The 25561-nt window shown below is 43.8% G+C and overlaps 1 protein-coding gene across 1 annotated transcript in view; it reads right to left on the reverse strand.

The window, feature by feature from the left end:
* Positions 1 to 25561, reverse strand: part of LOC138671450 (tyrosinase-like) — a 222375-nt gene that overhangs the window by 132172 nt on the left and 64642 nt on the right. The window contains exon 3 of the mRNA XM_069759629.1: positions 9296 to 9506. Within this exon, the coding sequence (XP_069615730.1) occupies positions 9296 to 9506 (211 nt within the window). The remainder of the gene's footprint in view (positions 1 to 9295; positions 9507 to 25561) is intronic.

Genomic DNA, 25561 nt, shown 5'->3' on the forward strand with positions numbered 1-25561 from the left:
CCTCTGCTTATGGACTGGGAGCTGTACTCAGCCAGGTGAAGGCAGCTGGGGACGAGCATCCCATTGCCTACCTCAGCCAGAAATTGCTGGACCGAGAAGTGGCCTATGCAACTGTTGAAAAAGAAAGTCTGGCTGTAGTGTGGGCCCTCAGGAAACTAAGACCGTATCTGTAAGGACGAGAATTCACTGTGGTTACTGATCACAATCCCCTCATCTGGCTGAACAGAGTCTCTGGGGACAATGGACGCTTACTACGATGGAGCCTGGCTCTGCAGCCCTATAACTTTACCATACAGTATAGAAGAGGCAGCCAACACCAAAATGCAGATGGACTGTCCAGGCAAGAGGAGCCCTGAGTCCGGTCAGCCATGTCTGTGTGTACTTAACCAGCGACCTGTAGAGGTCCCTAGTACATACACAAATTGGGAGGGGAAGGGATTGTCATGATATGTACTTTTGCCCAGTCCTGTATTTGAATAATATGCCATTTGATGTATGTAACTGTTCTCTGGTTTCTATTAGCTGTAATTTATGTATTTTCTTGTGCTGGGAGTTCACCTGTAACAATATGTCTCCTTCCCCCAATACTTGCAGCCCTGAGCTATAATGTAATTAAGCTTTGTCAACATCACTAGTGGAGGAATAGCCATTCTTCCTCACAGCAGGTGGCTAGTCAAATGTACATATTACATAGACTGCCTGGAGCCCACCAGTCTAGAATCTTCTGGTGGACCCAACCATTGAATAGAAGGTGTGACCCCTACCCCCCTTCATGGGCGGATCCCAGGAGCTCAGACAATCCATTCTTATTTTGAGATCAGATGTGAGTTGATCCTTGAAGGAGAAGGAGTGGGGATTCTTAGCTGAGGCAAGACACCACATCCATCTGTGACTGCGGAAGTGAACGGGGCGAGACTTGAGCTGAGGACATATCTCGTCATTCGTGGGATTGTTTTGGGATCCCTTGGACTCATGTGGACTATTGCTTTGTTACCTGGCACAAGGATTATCGGGAGGTGCCCCTGAATATGTTCCGTTGGACTAATTGTGGACTCTGTAGATCTACCTGCATGTGTTGTTCCAGCGTTCTTGATAATAAATATGTGGAATCATCCCTTGGCCTGTTGTCCCTTCTTGCTCTGCCGTACACCCCGTCACAGTCTGTTCCACAGGACTGGCGCAAAGCAAATGTGGTGCCAATATTCAAAAAGGGCTCTAAAAGTGAACCTGGAAATTATAGGCCAGTAAGTCTAACCTCTATTGTTGGTAAAATATTTGAAGGGTTTCTGAGGGATGTTATTCTGGATTATCTCAATGAGAATAACTGTGTAACTCCATATCGATATGGGTTTATGAGGAATCGCTCCTGTCAAACCAATCTAATCAGTTTTTATGAAGAGGTAATCTTAAAGCTATGTGCACACGCTGCGGATTACTCTACAGATTTTTCCAGACTGATTTTGGTAAATCCGCAGGTAATCCACACTGCGGATTTCCTGCAGAATTACCCCGGATTTACCATGTTTTTCCGTGGTTTTTGTGCAGATTCCACCTGCGGTTTTACACCTGCTGATTCCTATTATGGAGCAGGTGTAAACCGCTGCGGAATCCGCACAAAGAATGAACATGCTGCAGAATAAACAACGCTACGTTTCCGCTCATTTTTTTCCACAGCATGTGCACTGCAGATTTTGTTTTCCATAGGTTTACATGGTACTGTAAACGCATGGAATACTGCTGCGAATCTGCAGCGGCCAATCCTTTGCGGATCCACAGAAAAATCTGCAGCGTGTGCACATGGCCATAGGCTGGACCAAGGTGAGTCATTGGACATGTGTTGTGAATTCTGTGGCTGAGTTCACTTCTGTGGTCACAAGTGGTATTGCAGTCTCTGGGCTTCCTCCCTCAGGTGTTTTGGTGAGCTCGTTGGCTGCCTTGCTATTTAGCTCCACCTGAGTCTGTCTTCCTTGCTCCTTGTCAATGTTCCAGTGTTGGATCTGAGCTACTGCATCTTTCCTTGGGCCTGCTGCTCTGCTAGATAAGTGCTTCTAGTTTTTTTTCTGTTTTTTTCTGTCCAGCTTGCTATTATCTTTTGCTGGAAGCTCTGAGAAGCAAAGGGGTGCACCGCCGTGCTGTTAGTTCGGCACGGTGGGTCTTTTTGCCCCTTTGCGTGGTTTTCGTTTTAGGGTTTTTTGTAGACTGCATAGTTCTCTTTGCTATCCTCGCTCTGTCTAGAATATCGGGCCTCACTTTGCTGAATCTATTTCATTCCTACGTTTGTCTTTTCATCTTGCTAACAGTCATTATATGTGGGGGGCTGCCTATTCCTTTGGGGTATTTCTCTGAGGTAAATCAGGCTTGTATTTCTATCTTCAGGCTAGTCAGCTCCTCAGGCAGTGCCGAGTTGCATAGGTAGTGATAGGCGCAATCCACTGCTGCTTATAGTTGTGTGAGGATAGATCAGGTACTGCAGTCTACAGAGATTCCACGTCTCAGAGCTCGTCCTATTGTTTTTGGTTATTGCCAGATCTCTGTATGTGCGCTGATTACTGCACGCTGTGTTGCCTGATTGCCAGCCATAACAGTACAAGGAGCCTCACCAATGATTCCCAATAGAGGGAAAAAAGAAATCCTGACATCATTTTTTTTTCTTAGCTCTGTCTTCAGTCTTTTTTTTCCCCTAGACATTAGAGTGCTTCAGGACACAGCTGTGGACATGGATATTCAGGCTCTGTGCTCCTCAATGGATAATCTCGTTGTAAATGTACAAAAGATTCAAGATACTATTGATCAGAAATCGATGCTAGAACCAAGAATTCCGATTCCTGATTTGTTTTTTGGTGACAGAACTAAGTTCCTGAGCTTCAGAAATAATTGTAAGCTATTTTTGGCCTTGAAACCTCATTCTTCTGGTAATCCTATTCAACAGGTTTTGATTATTATTTCTTTTTTGCGCGGCGACCCACAGGACTGGGCGTTTTCTCTTGCACCAGGAGATTCTGCATTGAGTAATGTTGATGCATTTTTCCAGGCGCTGGGATTGCTTTACGATGAGCCTAATTCAGTGGATCAGGCTGAGAAAAATCTGCTGGCTTTATGCCAGGGTCAGGATGATGTAGAAGTATATTGTCAGAAATTTAGGAAGTGGTCAGTACTCACTCTGTGGAATGAATCTGCACTAGCGGCTTTGTTCAGAAAGGGTCTCTCTGAGGCTCTTAAGGATGTCATGGTGGGATTTCCTATGCCTGCTGGTTTGAATGAGTCTATGTCCTTGGCCATTCAGATCGGTCGTCGCTTGCGCGAGCGTAAATCTGTGCACCATCTGGCGGTATTGTCTGAGAGTAAACCTGAGCCTATGCAGTGCGACAGGACTATGACTAAAGTAGAACGGCAAGAACACAGACGTCTGAACAGACTGTGTTTCTATTGTGGTGATTCTACTCATGCTATTTCTAATTGTCCTAAACGCACTAGGCGGTTCGATAGCTCTGCCGTTATTGGTACTGTACAGTCCAAATTCCTTTTGTCCATTACCTTAATGTGCTCTTTGTCATCGTATTCTGTCATGGCGTTTGTGGATTCAGGTGCTGCCCTGAATCTGATGGATTTGGATTATGCTAAACGTTGTGGATTTTTCTTGGAGCCTTTGCGGTGTCCTATTCCGTTGAGAGGAATTGATGCTACACCTTTGGCCAAGAATAAGCCTCAGTACTGGGCCCAGCTGACCATGTGCATGGCTCCTGCACATCAGGAAGTTATTCGCTTTCTGGTACTGCATAATTTGCATGATGTGGTCGTGTTGGGGTTGCCATGGCTACAAACCCATAATCCAGTATTGGATTGAAACTCTATGTCGGTAACCAGCTGGGGTTGTCAGGGAGTACATGGTGATGTTCCATTTTTGTCTATTTCGTCATCCATTCCTTCTGACATCCCAGAGTTCTTGTCGGACTTTCAGGATGTATTTGAAGAGTCCAAGTCTGATGCCCTACCTCCGCATAGGAATTGTGATTGTGCTATCGATTTGATTCCTGGTAGTAAATTCCCTAAGGGTCGTTTATTTAATTTGTCCGTACCTGAACACACCGCTATGCGCAGTTATGTAAAGGAGTCCCTGGAGAAGGGACATATTCGCCCATCGTCATCACCACTGGGAGCAGGGTTCTTTTTTGTAGCCAAGAAGGATGGTTCGCTAAGACCGTGTATTGATTACCGCCTTCTTAATAAGATCACTGTTAAATTTCAGTATCCCTTGCCATTGATTTCTGACTTGTTTGCTCGGATTAAGGGGGCTAGTTGGTTTACTAAGATTGATCTTCGTGGTGCGTATAATCTGGTGAGAATCAGGCAGGGAGATGAATGGAAAACGGCATTTAATACGCCCGAGGGTCATTTTGAGTATCTGGTGATGCCGTTCGGACTTGCCAATGCTCCATCTGTTTTTCAGTCTTTTATGCATGACATTTTCCGTGAGTATCTGGATAAATTCTTGATTGTTTACTTGGATGACATTTTGATCTTCTCAGATGATTGGGAGTCTCATGTGAAGCAAGTCAGAATGGTTTTCCAGGTACTGCGTGCTAATTCCTTGTTCGTGAAGGGATCAAAGTGTCTCTTCGGTGTGCAGAAAGTTTCATTTTTGGGGTTCATCTTTTCCCCTTCTACTATCGAGATGGATCCGGTTAAGGTTCAGGCCATCCAGGATTGGACTCAGCCGACATCTCTAAAAAGTCTGCAGAAATTCCTGGGCTTTGCTAATTTTTATCGTCGCTTCATCTGTAATTTTTCTAGCATTGCCAGACCATTGACCGATTTGACCAAGAAGGGTGCTGATTTGGTTAATTGGTCTTCTGCTGCCGTGGAAGCTTTTCAGGAGTTGAAGCGTCGTTTTTGCTGTGCCCCTGTGTTGTGTCAACCTGATGTTTCTCTTCCGTTCCAGGTCGAGGTTGATGCTTCTGAGATTGGTGCAGGGGCGGTTTTGTCACAGAGAGGTTCTGGTTGCTCAGTGTTCAAACCATGTGCTTTCTTTTCCAGGAAATTTTCTGCTGCTGAGCGTAATTATGATGTGGGCAACCGAGAGTTGCTGGCCATGAAGTGGGCATTCGAGGAGTGGCGTCATTGGCTTGAGGGTGCTAAGCATCGCGTGGTGGTTTTGACTGATCATAAGAACCTTACTTATCTTGAGTCTGCCAAGCGCTTGAATCCTAGACAGGCCCGTTGGTCGTTATTTTTTGCTCGTTTTGATTTTGTGATTTCGTACCTTCCGGGCTCTAAAAATGTGAAGGCGGATGCTCTGTCTAGGAGTTTTGTGCCCGACTCTCCGGGGTTATCTGAGCCGGCGAGTATCCTCAAGGAAGGAGTCATTGTGTCTGCCATCTCCCCTGATTTGCGGAGAGTGTTGCAGAAATTTCAGGCTAATAAACCTGATCGTTGTCCGGCCGAGAAACTGTTCGTCCCTGATAGGTGGACTAGTAAAGTTATCTCTGAACTTCATTGTTCGGTGCTGGCCGGTCATCCAGGAATCTTTGGTACCAGGGAGTTGGTTGCTAGATCCTTCTGGTGGCCGTCTCTGTCACGGGATGTGCGTGCTTTTGTGCAGTCCTGTGGAATTTGTGCTAGGGCTAAGCCCTGCTGTTCACGTGCCAGTGGGTTGCTTTTGCCCTTGCCGGTCCCGAAGAGGCCTTGGACACATATTTCGATGGATTTCATTTCTGACCTTCCCGTTTCTCAAAAAATGTCGGTCATTTGGGTGGTCTGTGATCGCTTTTCTAAAATGGTCCATCTGGTGCCCTTGGTTAAATTGCCTTCCTCCTCTGATTTGGTGCCTTTGTTCTTCCAGCATGTGGTTCGTTTACATGGCATTCCTGAGAATATTGTTTCTGACAGAGGTTCCCAGTTTGTCTCGAGGTTCTGGCGAGCCTTTTGTGGTAGGATGGGCATTGACCTATCTTTCTCCTCGGCCTTCCATCCTCAGACTAATGGCCAGACCGAACGAGCCAATCAGACCTTGGAAACATATCTGAGATGTTTTGTTTCCGCTGACCAGGATGATTGGGTGTCATTTTTGCCGTTGGCTGAGTTCGCCCTTAATAATCGGGCCAGCTCGGCTACCTTGGTCTCTCCATTTTTCTGCAATTCTGGGTTCCATCCTCGTTTCTCTTCAGGACAGGTTGAGTCTTCAGACTGTCCTGGTGTGGATTCTGTGGTGGACAGGTTGCAGCAGATCTGGACTCAGGTAGTGGACAATTTGACCTTGTCCCAGGAGAAGGCTCAACTTTTCGCTAATCGCAGACGCCGTGTGGGTCCCCGACTTCGTGTTGGGGATCTGGTTTGGTTATCTTCTCGTCATATTCCTATGAAGGTTTCCTCTCCTAAATTTCAACCTCGTTTTATTGGTCCGTATAGGATTTCTGAGATTCTCAATCCGGTGTCTTTTCGTCTGACCCTCCCAGACTCCTTTTCCATACATAATGTATTCCATAGGTCGTTGTTGAGGAGATACGTGGCACCTATGGTTCCATCTGTGGAGCCTCCTGCCCCTGTTTTGGTGGAGGGGGAATTGGAGTATATTGTGGAGAAGATTTTGGATTCTCGTGTCTCTAAACGGAAACTCCAGTATCTGGTCAAATGGAAGGGTTATGCTCAGGAAGATAATTCCTGGGTTTTTGCCTCTGATGTCCATGCCCCAGATCTTGTTCGTGCCTTTCATGTGGCTCATCCTGGTCGGCCTGGGGGTTCTGGTGAGGGTTCGGTGACCCCTCCTCAAGGGGGGGGGGTACTGTTGTGAATTCTGTGGCTGAGTTCACTTCTGTGGTCACAAGTGGTATTGCAGTCTCTGGGCTTCCTCCCTCAGGTGTTTTGGTGAGCTCGTTGGCTGCCTTGCTATTTAGCTCCACCTGAGTCTGTCTTCCTTGCTCCTTGTCAATGTTCCAGTGTTGGATCTGAGCTACTGCATCTTTCCTTGGGCCTGCTGCTCTGCTAGATAAGTGCTTCTAGTTTGTTTTCTGTTTTTTCTGTTCAGCGTGCTATTAACTTTTGCTGGAAGCTCTGAGAAGCAAAGGGGTGCACCGCCGTGCTGTTAGTTCGGCACGGTGGGTCTTTTTGCCCCTTTGCGTGGTTTTCGTTTTAGGGTTTTTTGTAGACTGCATAGTTCTCTTTGCTATCCTCGCTCTGTCTAGAATATCGGGCCTCACTTTGCTGAATCTATTTCATTCCTACGTTTGTCTTTTCATCTTGCTAACAGTCATTATATGTGGGGGGCTGCCTATTCCTTTGGGGTATTTCTCTGAGGTAAGTCAGGCTTGTATTTCTATCTTCAGGCTAGTCAGCTCCTCAGGCAGTGCCGAGTTGCATAGGTAGTGATAGGCGCAATCCACTGCTGCTTATAGTTGTGTGAGGATAGATCAGGTACTGCAGTCTACAGAGATTCCACGTCTCAGAGCTCGTCCTATTGTTTTTGGTTATTGCCAGATCTCTGTATGTGCGCTGATTACTGCACGCTGTGTTGCCTGATTGCCAGCCATAACAGACGTGGCATATCTTGATTTTTCCAAAGCGTTTGATACCATGTCGCACAAGAGGTTGGTACACAAAATGAGAATGCTTGGTCTGGGGGAAAATGTGTGTAAATGGGTTAGTAACTGGCTTAGTGATAGAAAGCAGAGGGTGGTTATAAATGGTATAGTCTCTAACTGGGTCGCTGTGACCAGTGGGGACCGCAGGGGTCGGTACTGGGACCTGTTCTCTTCAACATATTCATTAATGATCTGGTAGAAGGTTTACACAGTAAAATATCGATATTTGCAGATGATACAAAACTATGTAAAGCAGTTAATACAAGAGAAGACAGTATTCTGCTACAGATGGCTCTGGATAAGTTGGAAACTTGGGCTGAAAGGTGGCAGATGAGGTTTAACAATGATAAATGTAAGGTTATACACATGGGAAGAAGGAATCAATATCACCATTACACACTGAATGGGAAACCACTGGGTAAATCTGACAGGGAGAAGGACTTGGGGATCCTAGTTAATGATAAACTTACCTGGAGCAGCCAGTGCCAGGCAGCAGCTGCCAAGGCAAACAGGATCATGGGGTGCATTAAAAGAGGTCTGGATACACATGATGAGAGCATTATACTGCCTCTGTACAAATCCCTAGTTAGACCGCACATGGAGTACTGTGTCCAGTTTTGGGCACCGGTGCTCAAGAAGGATATAATGGAACTAGAGAGAGTACAAAGGAGGGCAACAAAATTAATAAAGGGGATGGGAGAACTACAATACCCAGATAGATTAGCGAAATTAGGATTATTTAGTCTAGAAAAAAGACGACTGAGGGGCGATCTAATAACCATGTATAAGTATATAAGGGGACAATACAAATATCTCGCTGAGGATCTGTTTATACCAAGGAAGGTGACGGGCACAAGGGGGCATTCTTTGCGTCTGGAGGAGAGAAGGTTTTTCCACCAACATAGAAGAGGATTCTTTACTGTTAGGGCAGTGAGAATCTGGAATTGCTTGCCTGAGGAGGTGGTGATGGCGAACTCAGTCGAGGGGTTCAAGAGAGGCCTGGATGTCTTCCTGGAGCAGAACAATATTGTATCATACAATTATTAGGTTCTGTAGAAGGACGTAGATCTGGGGATTTGTTATGATGGAATATAGGCTGAACTGGATGGACAAATGTCTTTTTTCGGCCTTACTAACTATGTTACTATGTTACTATGTTACTAATTGGAGAATAACCATATGGTATCTTACAGTTATTAGGTACTTTAGAAGGACGTAGACCTGGGAATTTATTCTGGCGGAATATAGGTTGAACTGGATGGACAAATGCTCTCTCATCACTACTCACTGTATTAGAATGTTCTAGAATTGTTCAGCCTGGAGGTGGCTCTGAGGAGGCGCTGAGGTGGTGCTTGAAGTGTTGTCCTCTTGGTTGGCAGAATGATGGGGTAATTGAGATTTAATTTCACATTTCACAGAATCATTTTGTGTGAGTCATCTGGTTACTCAGGGATAACGTAATAAACAGCTGATGTGCGCATGACCAGAATGTATACACCCATTCAAAGGAGGATATAAGGGCCATGTGATTGAATACATTTTATGGCACTGGAAACAGATCACTCTGTCTCTGCACCATCACTGCTCGAGTATCTTCATATCTGACAACCATCCAATATCCCTGATGGTCTGACTTGAAGACCAACCTAACACCATTGTGCATTTTTTCATTTTATGTGTTTCTATTTAGATGTTACAAGAATGATGACGTTTCTGCTTACCTTCTACACAGTTTCGAAAACTTCTATTTGAGGTCGACAAATAAGGGGAAGTGTCGATTTGTGGTAGGCTCAGGCAGTAGTCTACATCCAGCTTGGTTGGAATGCTTAATCCTGGTAAGGCACCGGGTTTCCGTGTGAACTTTGGACGCTCACATTCGCAGTTGGACATTAAGCAATAAGTCCCACTGAGATAATATTCTACACAGATGGACTGAAAAAGAGAAAATGTGTCATAAATGGAATGGTAAAAATGGACCCATATGTAAACTCTAACAATGAGGATTGAAGCATGGATTCATCATGAATTGAAGGAAAAAGAGCTCACTCTCTAAGTCACTCCTCATGATCTGCGTGGAGTTGGGAGCCCCCTGCTGTGAACAGATAATTAAAGTGGGTTATCTGGTTAACATCACACATGCCATGTTTCCTATCTTTAGAAAGCTAAAATCATGATAGGATCTGTGATCATCCTGGAGCCCATCACTTGTAACGTGAGACTGTGATCATCCTGGAGCCGATCATTGGTAACGTGAGACTGTGATCATCCTGCGACACTACTCTGTCCTCCTCCTCCTGGACCTGTCCTCTGCCTTTGACACAGTGGACCATTCTCTGCTGCTGCAGACCCTCTCATCCCTTGGCATCACAGAATTGGCCCTATCCTGGATCTCATCATACCTAACTGACCGGACATTCAGCGTCTCCCACTCACACACCACCTCCTCACCTCGCCCCCTATCTGTTGGAGTCCCGCAAGGTTCAGTTCTAGGACCCCTGCTCTTCTCCATCTACACCTTTGGCCTGGGACAGCTCATAGAATCTCACGGCTTTCAGTATCATCTCTATGCTGACGACACACAGATCTACATCTCTGGACCAGATATCACCTCCCTACTAACCAGAATCCCTCAATGTCTGTCTGCTATTTCATCCTTCTTCTCCACTAGATTTCTAAAACTTAACATGGACAAAACAGAATTCATCATCTTTCCCCCATCTCACGCGATCTCCCCAACGAACCTATCCATTACAGTAAACGGCTGCCCACTCTCCCCAGTCCCACAAGCCCGCTGTCTTGGGGTAATCCTTGACACTGATCTCTCCTTTAAACCACATATCCAAACCCTTTCCACTTCCTGCCGCCTCCAACTCAAAAATATTTCACGGATCCGCACATTCCTAAACCAAGAATCTGCAAAAACCCTAGTCCATGCCCTCATCATCTCCCGCCTTGACTACTGTAACCTCCTGCTCTGTGGCCTCCCCTCTAACACTCTTGCACCCCTCCAATCTATTCTAAACTCTGCTGCCCGACTAATCCACCTGTCCCCCCGCTATTCCCCGGCCTCTCCCCTCTGTCAATCCCTGCACTGGCTCCCCATCACCCAGAGACTCCAGTACAAAAGCCTAACCATGACATATAAAGCCATCCACAACCTGTCTCCTCCATACATCTGTGACCTCGTCTCCCGGTACTTTCCTGCACGCAACCTCCGATCCTCACAAGATCTCCTTCTCTACTCCCCTATTATCTCCTCTTCCCACAATCGCATACAAGATTTCTCTCGTGCATCCCCCCTACTCTGGAATGCTCTACCACAACATATCAGACTCTCGCCTACCATCGAAACCTTCAAAAAGAACCTGAAGACCCACCTCTTCCGACAAGCCTACAACCTGCAGTAACCACCGATTGACCAAACCGCTGCACGGCCAGCTCTACCCTCACCTACTGTATCCTCACCCATCCCTTGTAGATTGTGAGCCCTCGCGGGCAGGGTCCTCTCTCCTCCTGTACCAGTTGTGACTTGTATTTTTCAAGATTATTGTACTTGTTTTATTATGTATACCCCTCCTCACATGTAAAGCGCCATGGAATAAATGGCGCTATAATAATAAATAATAATAATAATAATAATCCTGGAGCTGATCATTGGTAACGTGAGACTGTCTGTGATCATCCTGGAGCCGATCACTGGTAACGTGAGACTGTGATCATCCTGGAGCCGATCATTGGTAACGTGAGACTGTGATCATCCTGGAGCCGATCATTGGTAACGTGAGACTGTCTGTGATCATCCTGGAGCCGATCATTGGTAACATGAGACTATGATCATCCTGCAGCCGATCATTGGTAACGTGAGACTGTCTGTGATCATCCTGGAGCCGATCATTGGTAACGTGAGACTGTCTGTGATCATCTTGGAGCCGATCACTGGTAACGTGAGACTGTGATCATCCTGGAGCCGATCATTGGTAATGTGAGACTGTCTGTGATCATCCTGGAGCCGATCATTGGTAACGTGAGACTGTCTGTGATCATCCTGGAGCCGATCACTGGTAACGTGAGACTGTGATCATCCTGGTGCCGATCATTGGTAAAGTGAGACTGTCTGTGATCATCCTGGAGCCGATCACTGGTAAAGTGAGACTGTCTGTGATCATCCTGGAGCCGATCATTGGTAACGTGAGACTGTGTGTGATCATCCTGGTGCCGATTATTGGTAACGTGAGACTGTCTGTGATCATCCTGGAGCCGATCATTGGTAACGTGAGACTGTGATCATCCTGGAGCCGATCATTGGTAACATGAGACTGTGATCATCCTGGAGCCGATCATTGGTAACGTGAGACTGTCTGTGATCATCCTGGAGCCGATCATTGGTAACGTGAGACTGTGATCATCCTGGTGCCGATCATTGGTAAAGTGAGACTGTCTGTGATCATCCTGGAGCCGATCACTGGTAAAGTGAGACTGTCTGTTATCATCCTGGTGCCGATCACTGGTAACGTGAGACTGTCTGTGATCATCCTGGAGCCGATCACTGGTAACGTGAGACTGTCTGTGATCATCTTGGTGCCGATCATTGGTAACGTGAGACTGTGATCATCCTGGTGCCGATCATTGGTAACGTGAGACTGTGATCATCCTGGTGCCGATCACTGGTAACGTGAGACTGTCTGTGATCATCCTGGAGCCGATCACTGGTAACGTGAGACTGTCTGTGATCATCTTGGTGCCGATCATTGGTAACGTGAGACTGTGATCATCCTGGAGCTGATCATTGGTAACGAGAAACTGATCATCCTGGAGCCGATCATTGGTAACGTGAGATTATCTGTGATCATCCTGGAGCCGATCATTAGTAACGTGAGACTGTGATCATCCTGGATCCGATCATTGGTAACGTGAGACTGTCTGTGATCATCCTGGAGCCGATCATTGGCTGAGCCTTTGCCATTCTGGCTATTCTTCCATCCATTAGAATGGTTTTCTTTAGTGATGAGCGAATATACTTGTTGCTCACGTTTTCTCGAGCATGCTCGGGTGGTCTTCGATTATTTGTTAGTGTTCTGAGATTTAGTTTTCATTGCCGCAGCTGAATGATTTCTAACTACCCAGCCTGAGTACATGTGGGGGTTGCCTAGTTGCTAGGGAATCCCCACATGTAATCAAGCTGTCTAACAGTCGCAAATAATTCAGCTGCCGCAATGAAAACTAAATCTCGGAACACTAACAAATACTCGGAGGTCACCCGAGCGTGCTGGGGAAAACCCGAGAACGAGTATATTCACTCATCACTAGTCGTCTTCAGTTTTCTTCCTTGTCTCTCCGGTTTGGTCTCCATTATGAAGCATTGGAGATCATTGTAGCTGAGCAGCCGATCATTGTCTGCACTTCTTTATAAGTTTTATCTTCTCCAAACAATTATTTTCTCAGTGTACGCTGTTCTTCTGAACAATGTCTGGAACGCCCCATATTTCTCAGGCTTTCAAGGAGAAATGCAGGTACAACATTTCCTGGCTTCAACCTTCTATAAGGGCCACCTGATTCGCACCTGTGTCTTCACAGAATGACTGACCTCACTAATTAATCTCCACACTGATATTATTGTGATCACCCCCTGTCAATTAATGATTCTAATACATAGATTCAGAAACCTGCAGATCATGAATGTGGACTCTGGTGGTTTTCTTATCTACTGCACCAATTGGTAAATTGTGTGACACGTGGTGATCGAATTTATACCAAAAACAGGGATTAATCTGGTTAGTCATAATGGACGGATAGTAATTTGAACAATACTATAGGAGTTATTATTATTATTCATTAATTTAGCGCCATTTATTCCATAAACAAATGTGAAAAAGGGGTATACAGTGGGGCAAAAAAGTATTTAGTCAGTCAGCAATAGTGCAAGTTCCACCACTTAAAAAGATGAGAGGCGTCTGTAATTTACATCATAGGTAGACCTCAACTATGGGAGACAAACTGAGAAAAAAAAATCCAGAAAATCACATTGTCTGTTTTTTTAACATTTTATTTGCATATTATGGTGGAAAATAAGTATTTGGTCAGAAACAAAATTTCATCTCAATACTTTGTAATATATCCTTTGTTGGCAATGACAGAGGTCAAACGTTTTCTGTAAGTCTTCACAAGGTTGCCACACACTGTTGTTGGTATGTTGGCCCATTCCTCCATGCAGATCTCCTCTAGAGCAGTGATGTTTTTGGCTTTTCGCTTGGCAACACGGACTTTCAACTCCCTCCAAAGGTTTTCTATAGGGTTGAGATCTGGAGACTGGCTAGGCCACTCCAGGACCTTGAAATGCTTTTTACGAAGCCACTCCTTCGTTGCCCTGGCGGTGTGCTTTGGATCATTGTCATGTTGAAAGACCCAGCCAAGTTTCATCTTCAATGCCCTTGCTGATGGAAGGAGGTTTGCACTCAAAATCTCACGATACATGGCCCCATTCATTCTTTCATGTACCCGGATCAGTCGTCCTGGCCCCTTTGCAGAGAAACAGCCCCAAAGCATGATGTTTCCACCACCATGCTTTACAGTAGGTATGGTGTTTGATGGATGCAACTCAGTATTCTTTTTCCTCCAAACACGACAAGTTGTGTTTCTACCAAACAGTTCCAGTTTGGTTTCATCAGACCATAGGACATTCTCCCAAAACTACTCTGGATCATCCAAATGCTCTCTAGCAAACTTCAGACGGGCCCGGACATGTACTGGCTTAAGCAGTGGGACACGTCTGGCACTGCAGGATCTGAGTCCATGGTGGCGTAGTGTGTTACTTATGGTAGACCTTGTTACATTGGTCCCAGCTCTCTGCAGTTCATTCACTAGGTCCCCCCGCGTGGTTCTGGGATTTTTGCTCACCGTTCTTGTGATCATTCTGACCCCACGGGGTGGGATTTTGCGTGGAGCCCCAGATCGAGGGAGATTATCAGTGGTCTTGTATGTCTTCCATTTTCTAATTATTGCTCCCACTGTTGATTTCTTCACTCCAAGCTGGTTGGCTATTGCAGATTCAGTCTTCCCAGCCTGGTGCAGGGCTACAATTTTGTTTCTGGTGTCCTTTGACAGCTCTTTGGTCTTCACCATAGTGGAGTTTGGAGTCAGACTGTTTGAGGGTGTGCACAGGTGTCTTTTTATACTGATAACAAGTTTAAACAGGTGCCATTACTACAGGTAATGAGTGGAGGAAAGAGGAGACTCTTAAAGAAGAAGTTACAGGTCTGTGAGAGCCAGAAATCTTGACTGTTTGTTTCTGACCAAATACTTATTTTCCACCATAATATGCAAATAAAATGATTAAAAAAAACAGACAATGTGATTTTCTGGATTTTTTTTTCTCAGTTTGTCTCCCATAGTTGAGGTCTACCTATGATGTAAATTACAGACGCCTCTCATCTTTTTAAGTGAAGGAACTTGCACTATTGCTGACTGACTAAATACTTTTTTGCCCCACTGTACATAAAAAACAAGAACGTTAATCTTAAAAAATACACATCATGACTGTTACAGGAATAGAGAGGACCCTGCACGCAAGGGCTGACAATCTACAAAAGAAGGGTGAGGATACAAACGTTGAGGGCAGAGCTGTTCGTGCAGCGGTTTGATGGATTGGTGGTTACTGCAGGTTGTAGGTTTGTCAGAAAAGGTAGGTCGCAGTTGTGGATCTATGGTATATACAGGCCGTGTGACTACAGAGAGGAGCTGTGAATATATAGTATATATAGACTGTAATTACAGAGAGGAGCTGTGGATATATAGTATATACAGAGTGACTACAGAGAGGAGCTGTGAATATATAGTATATAGAGTGCGACTACAGAGTGGAGCTGTGGATATATAGTATAGAGTGTGATTACAGAGAGGAACAGTGGATATATTGTGTGTATATATATATAGAGCGTGTGACTACAGAGAGGAGCTGTGGATATATAGTATATACAGAGCGTGTGACTACAGAGATGAGCTGTTGATATATAGTATATACAGAGTGTGACTACAGAGAGGAGCTGTGGATATACAGTGGGGCAAAAAAGTATTTAGTCAGTCAGCAATAGTGCAAGTTCCACCACTTAAAAAGATGAGAGGCGTCTGTAATTTACATCATAGGTAGACCTCAACTATGGGAGACAAACTGAGAAAAAAAAATCCAGAAAATCACATTGTCTGTTTTTTTAACATTTTATTTGCATATTATGGTGGAAAATAAGTATTTGGTCAGAAACAAAATTTCATCTCAATACTTTGTAATATATCCTTTGTTGGCAATGACAGAGGTCAAACGTTTTCTGTAAGTCTTCACAAGGTTGCTACACACTGTTGTTGGTATGTTGGCCCATTCCTCCATGCAGATCTCCTCTAGAGCAGTGATGTTTTTGGCTTTTCGCTTGGCAACACGGACTTTCAACTCCCTCCAAAGGTTTTCTATAGGGTTGAGATCTGGAGACTAGCTAGGCCACTCCAGGACCTTGAAATGCTTTTTACGAAGCCACTCCTTCGTTGCCCTGGCGGTGTGCTTTGGATCATTGTCATGTTGAAAGACCCAGCCACGTTTCATCTTCAATGCCCTTGCTGATGGAAGGAGGTTTGCACTCAAAATCTCACAATATATGGCCCCATTCATTCTTTCATGTACCCGGATCAGTCGTCCTGGCCCCTTTGCAGAGAAACAGCCCCAAAGCATGATGTTTCCACCACCATGCTTTACAGTAGGTATGGTGTTTGATGGATGCAACTCAGTATTCTTTTTCCTCCAAACACGACAAGTTGTGTTTCTACCAAACAGTTCCAGTTTGGTTTCATCAGACCATAGGACATTCTCACAAAACTCCTCTGGATCATCCAAATGCTCTCTAGCAAACTTCAGACGGGCCCAGACATGTACTGGCTTAAGCAGTGGGACACGTCTGGCACTGCAGGATCTGAGTCCATGGTGGCGTAGTGTGTTACTTATGGTAGGCCTTGTTACATTAGTCCCAGCTCTCTGCAGTTCATTCACTAGGTCCCCCCGCGTGGTTCTGGGATTTTTGCTCACCGTTCTTGTGATCATTCTGACCCCACGGGGTGGGATTTTGCGTGGAGCCCCAGATCGAGGGAGATTATCAGTGGTCTTGTATGTCTTCCATTTTCTAATTATTGCTCCCACTGTTGATTTCTTCACTCCAAGCTGGTTGGCTATTGCAGATTCAGTCTTCCCAGCCTGGTGCAGGGCTAGAATTTGGTTTCTGGTGTCCTTTGACAGCTCTTTGGTCTTCACCATAGTGGAATTTGGAGTCAGACTGTTTGAGGGTGTGCACAGGTGTCTTTTTATACTGATAACAAGTTTAAACAGGTGCCATTACTACAGGTAATGAGTGGAGGAAAGAGGAGACTCTTAAAGAAGAAGCTACAGGTCTGTGAGAGCCAGAAATCTTGATTGTTTGTTTCTGACCAAATACTTATTTTCCACCATAATATGCAAAAAAAATGATAAAAAAACAGACAATGTGATTTTCTGGATTTTTTTTCTCAGTTTGTCTCCCATAGTTGAGGTCTACCTATGATGTAAATTACAGACGCCTCTCATCTTTTTAAGTGGTGGAACTTGCACTATTGCTGACTGACTAAATACTTTTTTGCCCCACTGTATAGTATATACAGAGTGAGACTACAGAGAGGAGCTGTGGATATATAGCATATACAGAGTGTGTGACTACAGAGAGGAGCTGTGAATATATAGTATATACAGAGCGTGTGACTACAGAGAGGAGCTGTGGATATATAGTATATACAGAGTGTGACTACAGAGAGGACCTGTGGATATCTAGTATATACAGAGTGAGACTACAGAGAGGAGCTGTGGATATATAGTATATACAGACTGTGTGACTACAGAGAGGAGCTGTGGATATATAGTATATACAGAGTGTGTGAATACAGAGAGGATCTGTGGATAAGTAGTATATACAGAGTGTGACTACAGAGAGGAGCTGTGGATATATAGTATATAAAGAGTGTGTGATTACAGAGAGGACCTGAGAATATATAGTATATACAGAGCATGCGACTGCAGAAAGGAGCTGTGGATATATAGTATATACAGACCGGGTGACTACAGAGAGGAACTGTGGATATATAGTATATACAGAGTGGGATTACAGAGAGGAGCTGTGTATATATATTATATACAGTGTGTGATTACAGAGAGGAGCTGTGGATATATAATGTATAAAGAGCGTGTGACTACAGAGAGGAGCTGTGAATATGTAGTACTGTATATACTGAGCGTGTGACAACAGAGGAGCTGTGGATACATAATATATTCAGTGTGTGTGACTACAGAGAGGAACTGTGGATATATAGTATATATAAAGCGTGTGACTACAGAGAGGAGCTGTGGATATATAGCATATACAAAGTATGTGACAACAGAGAGGAGCTGTGGATACAGTATATACAGGCCAGGTGACTACAGAGAGGAGCTGTGGATATATAGTATATACAGAGTGTGTGACTACAGAGAGGAGCTGTGGATATATACTATATACAGAGTGTGTGACTACAGAGAGGAGCTGTGGATATATAGTATATACAGAGTGTGTGACTACAGAGAGGAACTGTGGATATATAGTATATACAGAGCGTGTGACTACAGAGAGGAGCTGTGGATATATAGTATATACAGAGCGTGTGACTACAGAGAGGAGCTGTGGATATATAGTATATACAGAGCGTGTGACTACAGAGAGGAGCTGTGGATATATAGTATATACAGAGCGTGTGACTACAGAGAGGAGCTGTGAATATATAGTATATACAGAGCGTGTGACTACAGAGAGGAGCTGTGGATATATAGTATATACAGAGCGTGTGATTACAGAGTGGAACTGTGAATATAAAGTATATACAAAACATGTGACTACATAGAAGCTGTGGATATAAAATATATACAGAGCATGTGACTACAGAGAGCAGCGGTGAATATATAGTATATACAGAGCATGTGACTACAGAGAGGAGCTGTGGATAGATAGTATATACAGATTGTGTGATTACAGAGTAGAGCTGTGAATATAAAGTATATAAAGAGCGTGTGACTACATAAGAGCTGTGGATATAAAATATATACAGAGCATGGGACTACAGAGAGGAGCTGTGAATATATAGTATATACAGAGGGCATGACTACAGAGAAGAGCTGAGGATATATAGTATATACAGAGCATGTGACTACAGAGAGGAACTCCGGATATATAGTATATAGAGAGAGTGTTACTACAGAGAGGAAATGCGGATATATAGTATATACAGAGCGTGTGACTACAGAAAGGAGCTGTGGATATATAGTATATGCAGAGTGTGACTACAGAGAAGAGCTGTGGATATATAGTACATACAGAGCGTGACTACAGTGAGGAGCTGTGGATATATAGTATATACAGAGCGTGTGACTACAGAGAGGAGCTGTGAATATATAGTATATATAGACTGTAACTACAGAGAGGAGCTGTGGATATATAGTATATACAGAGTGACTACAGAGAGGAGCTGTGAATATATAGCATATACAGAGTGTGACTACATAGTGGAGCTGTGGATATATAGTATATACAGAGCGTGTGACTACAGAGAGGAGCTGTGGATATATAGTATATACAGAGTGAGAATACAGAGTGGAGCTGTGGATATATACTATATACAGAGTGTGTGACTACAGACAGGAGCTGTGGATATATAGTATATACAGAGTATGACTACAGAGAGCAGCTGTGGATATCTAGTATATACAGAGTGAGAATACAGAGAGGAGCTGTGGATATATAGTATATACAGAGTGTGTGACTACAGAGAGGAGCTGTGCATATATAGTATATACAGAGTGTGTGAATACAGAGAGGATCTGTGGATAAATAGTATATACAGAGTGTATGACTACAGAGAGGATCTGTGGATATATAGTATATATAGAGTGTGACTACAGAGGAGCTGTGGATATATAGTATATACAGACTGTGTGACTACAGAGAGGAGCTGTGGATATATAGTATATACAGACTGTGTGACTACAGAGAGGAGCTGTGGATATATAGTATATACAGAGCGTGTGACTACAGAGAGGAGCTGTGGATATATAGTATATACAGAGCGTGTGACTACAGAGAGGAGCTGTGGATATATAGTATATACAGACTGTGTGACTACAGAGAGGAGCTGTGGATATATAGTATATACAGAGCGTGTGACTACAGAGAGGAGCTGTGGATATATAGTATATACAGAGCGTGTGACTACAGACAGGAGCTGTGGATATATAGTATATACAGAGCGTGTGACTACAGACAGGAGCTGTGGATATATAGTATATACAGAGCGTGTGACTACAGAGAGGAGCTGTGGATATATAGTATATACAGACTGTGTGACTACAGAGAGGAGCTGTGGATATATAGTATATGCAGAGTGTGACTACAGAGAAGAGCTGTGGATATATAGTACATACAGAGCGTGACTACAGTGAGGAGCTGTGGATATATAGTATATACAGAGCGTGTGACTACAGAGAGGAGCTGTGAATATATAGTATATATAGACTGTAACTACAGAGAGGAGCTGTGGATATATAGTATATACAGAGTGACTACAGAGAGGAGCTGTGAATATATAGCATATACAGAGTGTGACTACATAGTGGAGCTGTGGATATATAGTATATACAGAGCGTGTGACTACAGAGAGGAGCTGTGGATATATAGTATATACAGAGTGAGAATACAGAGAGGAGCTGTGGATATATACTATATACAGAGTGTGTGACTACAGACAGGAGCTGTGGATATATAGTATATACAGAGTATGACTACAGAGAGCAGCTGTGGATATCTAGTATATACAGAGTGAGAATACAGAGAGGAGCTGTGGATATATAGTATATACAGAGTGTGTGACTACAGAGAGGAGCTGTGCATATATAGTATATACAGAGTGTGTGAATACAGAGAGGATCTGTGGATAAATAGTATATACAGAGTGTATGACTACAGAGAGGATCTGTGGATATATATTATATATAGAGTGTGACTACAGAGGAGCTGTGGATATATAGTATATACAGACTGTGTGACTACAGAGAGGAGCTGTGGATATATAGTATATACAGACTGTGTGACTACAGAGAGGAGCTGTGGATATATAGTATATACAGAGCGTGTGACTACAGAGAGGAGCTGTGGATATATAGTATATACAGAGCGTGTGACTACAGAGAGGAGCTGTGGATATATAGTATATACAGACTGTGTGACTACAGAGAGGAGCTGTGGATATATAGTATATACAGAGCGTGTGACTACAGAGAGGAGCTGTGGATATATAGTATATACAGAGCGTGTGACTACAGACAGGAGCTGTGGATATATAGTATATGCAGAGTGTGACTACAGAGAAGAGCTGTGGATATATAGTATATAGAGAGAGTGTTACTACAGAGAGGAAATGCGGATATATAGTATATACAGAGCGTGTGACTACAGAAAGGAGCTGTGGATATATAGTATATGCAGAGTGTGACTACAGAGAAGAGCTGTGGATATATAGTACATACAGAGCGTGACTACAGTGAGGAGCTGTGGATATATAGTATATACAGAGCGTGTGACTACAGAGAGGAGCTGTGAATATATAGTATATATAGACTGTAACTACAGAGAGGAGCTGTGGATATATAGTATATACAGAGTGACTACAGAGAGGAGCTGTGAATATATAGCATATACAGAGTGTGACTATATAGTGGAGCTGTGGATATATAGTATATACAGAGCGTGTGACTACAGAGAGGAGCTGTGGATATATAGTATATACAGAGTGAGAATACAGAGTGGAGCTGTGGATATATACTATATACAGAGTGTGTGACTACAGACAGGAGCTGTGGATATATAGTATATACAGAGTATGACTACAGAGAGCAGCTGTGGATATCTAGTATATACAGAGTGAGAATACAGAGAGGAGCTGTGGATATATAGTATATACAGAGTGTGTGACTACAGAGAGGAGCTGTGCATATATAGTATATACAGAGTGTGTGAATACAGAGAGGATCTGTGGATAAATAGTATATACAGAGTGTATGACTACAGAGAGGATCTGTGGATATATAGTATATATAGAGTGTGACTACAGAGGAGTTGTGGATATATAGTATATACAGACTGTGTGACTACAGAGAGGAGCTGTGGATATATAGCGCTTGCTGCGCGAAACAGCTGTTGTCCCGTTCTTTCCCGAACACATTTTTCTCCCGTCCGCTCTTCCTTGTAAGATGTCTCAATAAAGATTACTTCTTCGTCCGTATTGAGGAGTGCGCTCCACTTTCTTCTTTGGCATTTACTGTGACTGGCTTTCTATGGATGCTGCACCCTCTTAGGACTGATTGCCTGGATGTTTGGAGTCTCAGCTTTCCGGACAAGCTCCACACACGAGGGGTGAGTGTACTGCAGCGGTGCTGCGTCTCTTTCTCTTTTGTTTTTTGTGCTTATATAGTATATACAGACTGTGTGACTACAGAGAGGAGCTGTGGATATATAGTATATACAGAGCGTGTGACTACAGAGAGGAGCTGTGGATATATAGTATATACAGAGCGTGTGACTACAGAGAGGAGCTGTGGATATATAGTATATACAGACTGTGTGACTACAGAGAGGAGCTGTGGATATATAGTATATACAGAGCGTGTGACTACAGAGAGGAGCTGTGGATATATAGTATATACAGAGCGTGTGACTACAGACAGGAGCTGTGGATATATAGTATATACAGAGCGTGTGACTACAGACAGGAGCTGTGGATATATAGTATATACAGAGCGTGTGACTACAGAGAGGAGCTGTGGATATATAGTATATACAGACTGTGTGACTACAGAGAGGAGCTGTGGATATATAGTATATGCAGAGTGTGACTACAGAGAAGAGCTGTGGATATATAGTACATACAGAGCGTGACTACAGTGAGGAGCTGTGGATATATAGTATATACAGAGCGTGTGACTACAGAGAGGAGCTGTGAATATATAGTATATATAGACTGTAACTACAGAGAGGAGCTGTGGATATATAGTATATACAGAGTGACTACAGAGAGGAGCTGTGAATATATAGCATATACAGAGTGTGACTACATAGTGGAGCTGTGGATATATAGTATATACAGAGCGTGTGACTACAGAGAGGAGCTGTGGATATATAGTATATACAGAGTGAGAATACAGAGAGGAGCTGTGGATATATACTATATACAGAGTGTGTGACTACAGACAGGAGCTGTGGATATATAGTATATACAGAGTATGACTACAGAGAGCAGCTGTGGATATCTAGTATATACAGAGTGAGAATACAGAGAGGAGCTGTGGATATATAGTATATACAGAGTGTGTGACTACGGAGAGGAGCTGTGCATATATAGTATTTACAGAGTGTGTGAATACAGAGAGGATCTGTGGATAAATAGTATATACAGAGTGTATGACTACAGAGAGGATCTGTGGATATATATTATATATAGAGTGTGACTACAGAGGAGCTGTGGATATATAGTATATACAGACTGTGTGACTACAGAGAGGAGCTGTGGATATATAGTATATACAGACTGTGTGACTACAGAGAGGAGCTGTGGATATATAGTATATACAGAGCGTGTGACTACAGAGAGGAGCTGTGGATATATAGTATATACAGAGCGTGTGACTACAGAGAGGAGATGTGGATATATAGTATATACAGACTGTGTGACTACAGAGAGGAGCTGTGGATATATAGTATATACAGAGCGTGTGACTACAGAGAGGAGCTGTGGATATATAGTATATACAGAGCGTGTGACTACAGACAGGAGCTGTGGATATATAGTATATACAGAGCGTGTGACTACAGAGAGGAGCTGTGGATATATAGTATATACAGACTGTGTGACTACAGAGAGGAGCTGTGGATATATAGTATATACAGAGCGTGTGACTACAGAGAGGAGCTGTGGATATATAGTATATACAGAGTGTGACTACAGAGGAGCTGTGGATATATAGTATATACAGAGTGTGACTACAGAGGAGCTGTGGATATATAGTATATACAGAGTGTGACTACAGAGAGGAGCTGTGGATATATAGTATATACAGAGTGTGTGACTACAGAGAGGAGCTGTGGATATATAGTATATACAGAGTGTGACCACAGAGAGGAGCTGTGGATATATAGTATATACAGAGTGTGACTACAGAGGAGCTGTGGATATATAGTATATACAGAGTGTGACTACAGAGGAGCTGTGGATATATAGTATATACAGAGTGTGACTACAGAGAGGAGCTGTGGATATATAGTATATACAGAGTGTGTGACTACAGAGAGGAGCTGTGGATATATAGTATATATAGAGTGTGACTACAGAGGAGCTGTGGATATATAGTATATACAGAGTGTGACTACAGAGAGGAGCTGTGGATATATAGTATATACAGAGTGTGTGACTACAGAGAGGAGCTGTGGATATATAGTATATACAGAGCGTGTGACTACAGACAGGAGCTGTGGATATATAGTATATACAGAGCGTGGACTACAGAGAGGAGCTGTGGATATATAGTATATACAGAGTGTGACTACAGAGGAGCTGTGGATATATAGTATATATAGAGTGTACCTACAGAGGAGCTGTGGATATTAGGGTTGAGCGAAACGGGTCGGCCAGATTCAGAAGTCGCCGACTTTTGGCATGGGGTCGGCCATGAGGTCGGCGATCTTCTGATCTGGAATCGGAATTCCGATACCGAGTTCCCATATGTTTAAGATATCGGGAATCGGTATCGGAATTCATATTTAAGTGTAAAATTAAGAATAAAAAAATAAAATATTGCTATACTCACCCTCGGACGCGCCCTGGTTCTCACCGGCAGCCTTCCTTCCTAAGAATGAGCGCCTGAAGGGCCTTCGATGACGTCGTGGCTTGTGATTGGTCGCGTGAGCGGTCACATGGGCGGTCACGCGACCAATCACAAGCCACGACGTCATCTAAGGTCCTTCAGGCGCTAATTTTTAGGAAGGAAGCATCCGAGGGCGTGTCCGAGGGTGAGTATATTCCTAATAGGAATATACTCACCCTCGGACGCGTCCTGGTTCTAACCCGCAGCCTTCCTTCCTAAGAATCAGCGCCTGAAGGACCTTAGATGACGTCACGGCTTGTGATTGGTCGCGTGACGCCCATGTGACCGCTCACGCGACCAATCACAAGCCGCGACGTCATCGAAGGTCCTTCAGGCGCTCATTCTTAGGAAGGAAGGCTGCCGGTGAGAACCAGGGCGCGTCCGAGGGTGAGTATAGCAATTTTTTTTTATTTTTATTCTTTATTTTACACTTAAATATGGATCCCAGGGCCTGAAGGAGAGTTTCCTCTCCTTCAGACCCTGGGAACCATTAGAAACCCAATGCACTGCATTGGGTTTCGTGTTTCGGCCGACCCCGACCCCGACTTTTCTATAGGATCGGCCGATTTCACTCGACCTGACTTTTGAAAAAGTCCCGATCCTATAAAAAGAAAAGTCGCTCAACCCTAGTGGATATATAGTATATACAGAGTGTGACTACAGAGAGGAGCTGTGGATATATAGTATATACAGAGTGTGACTACAGAGGAGCTGTGGATATATAGTATATACAGAGTGTGACTACAGAGAGGAGCTGTGGATATATAGTATATACAGGCCGTGTGACTGCAGAAAGGAGCTCTGGATATATAGTATATACAGAGGGTGACTACAGAGAGGAGCTGTGGATATATAGTATATACAGAGTGTGACTACAGAGTGGAGCTGTGGTTATATAGTATATACAGGCCGTGTGACTACAGAGGAGCTGTGGATATATAGTATATACAGATTGTGACTACAGAGAGGAGCTGTGGATATATAGTAT

The sequence above is a fragment of the Ranitomeya imitator genome, chromosome 3, assembly GCF_032444005.1.
Source record: "Ranitomeya imitator isolate aRanImi1 chromosome 3, aRanImi1.pri, whole genome shotgun sequence".
Lineage (NCBI taxonomy): Eukaryota > Metazoa > Chordata > Amphibia > Anura > Dendrobatidae > Ranitomeya > Ranitomeya imitator.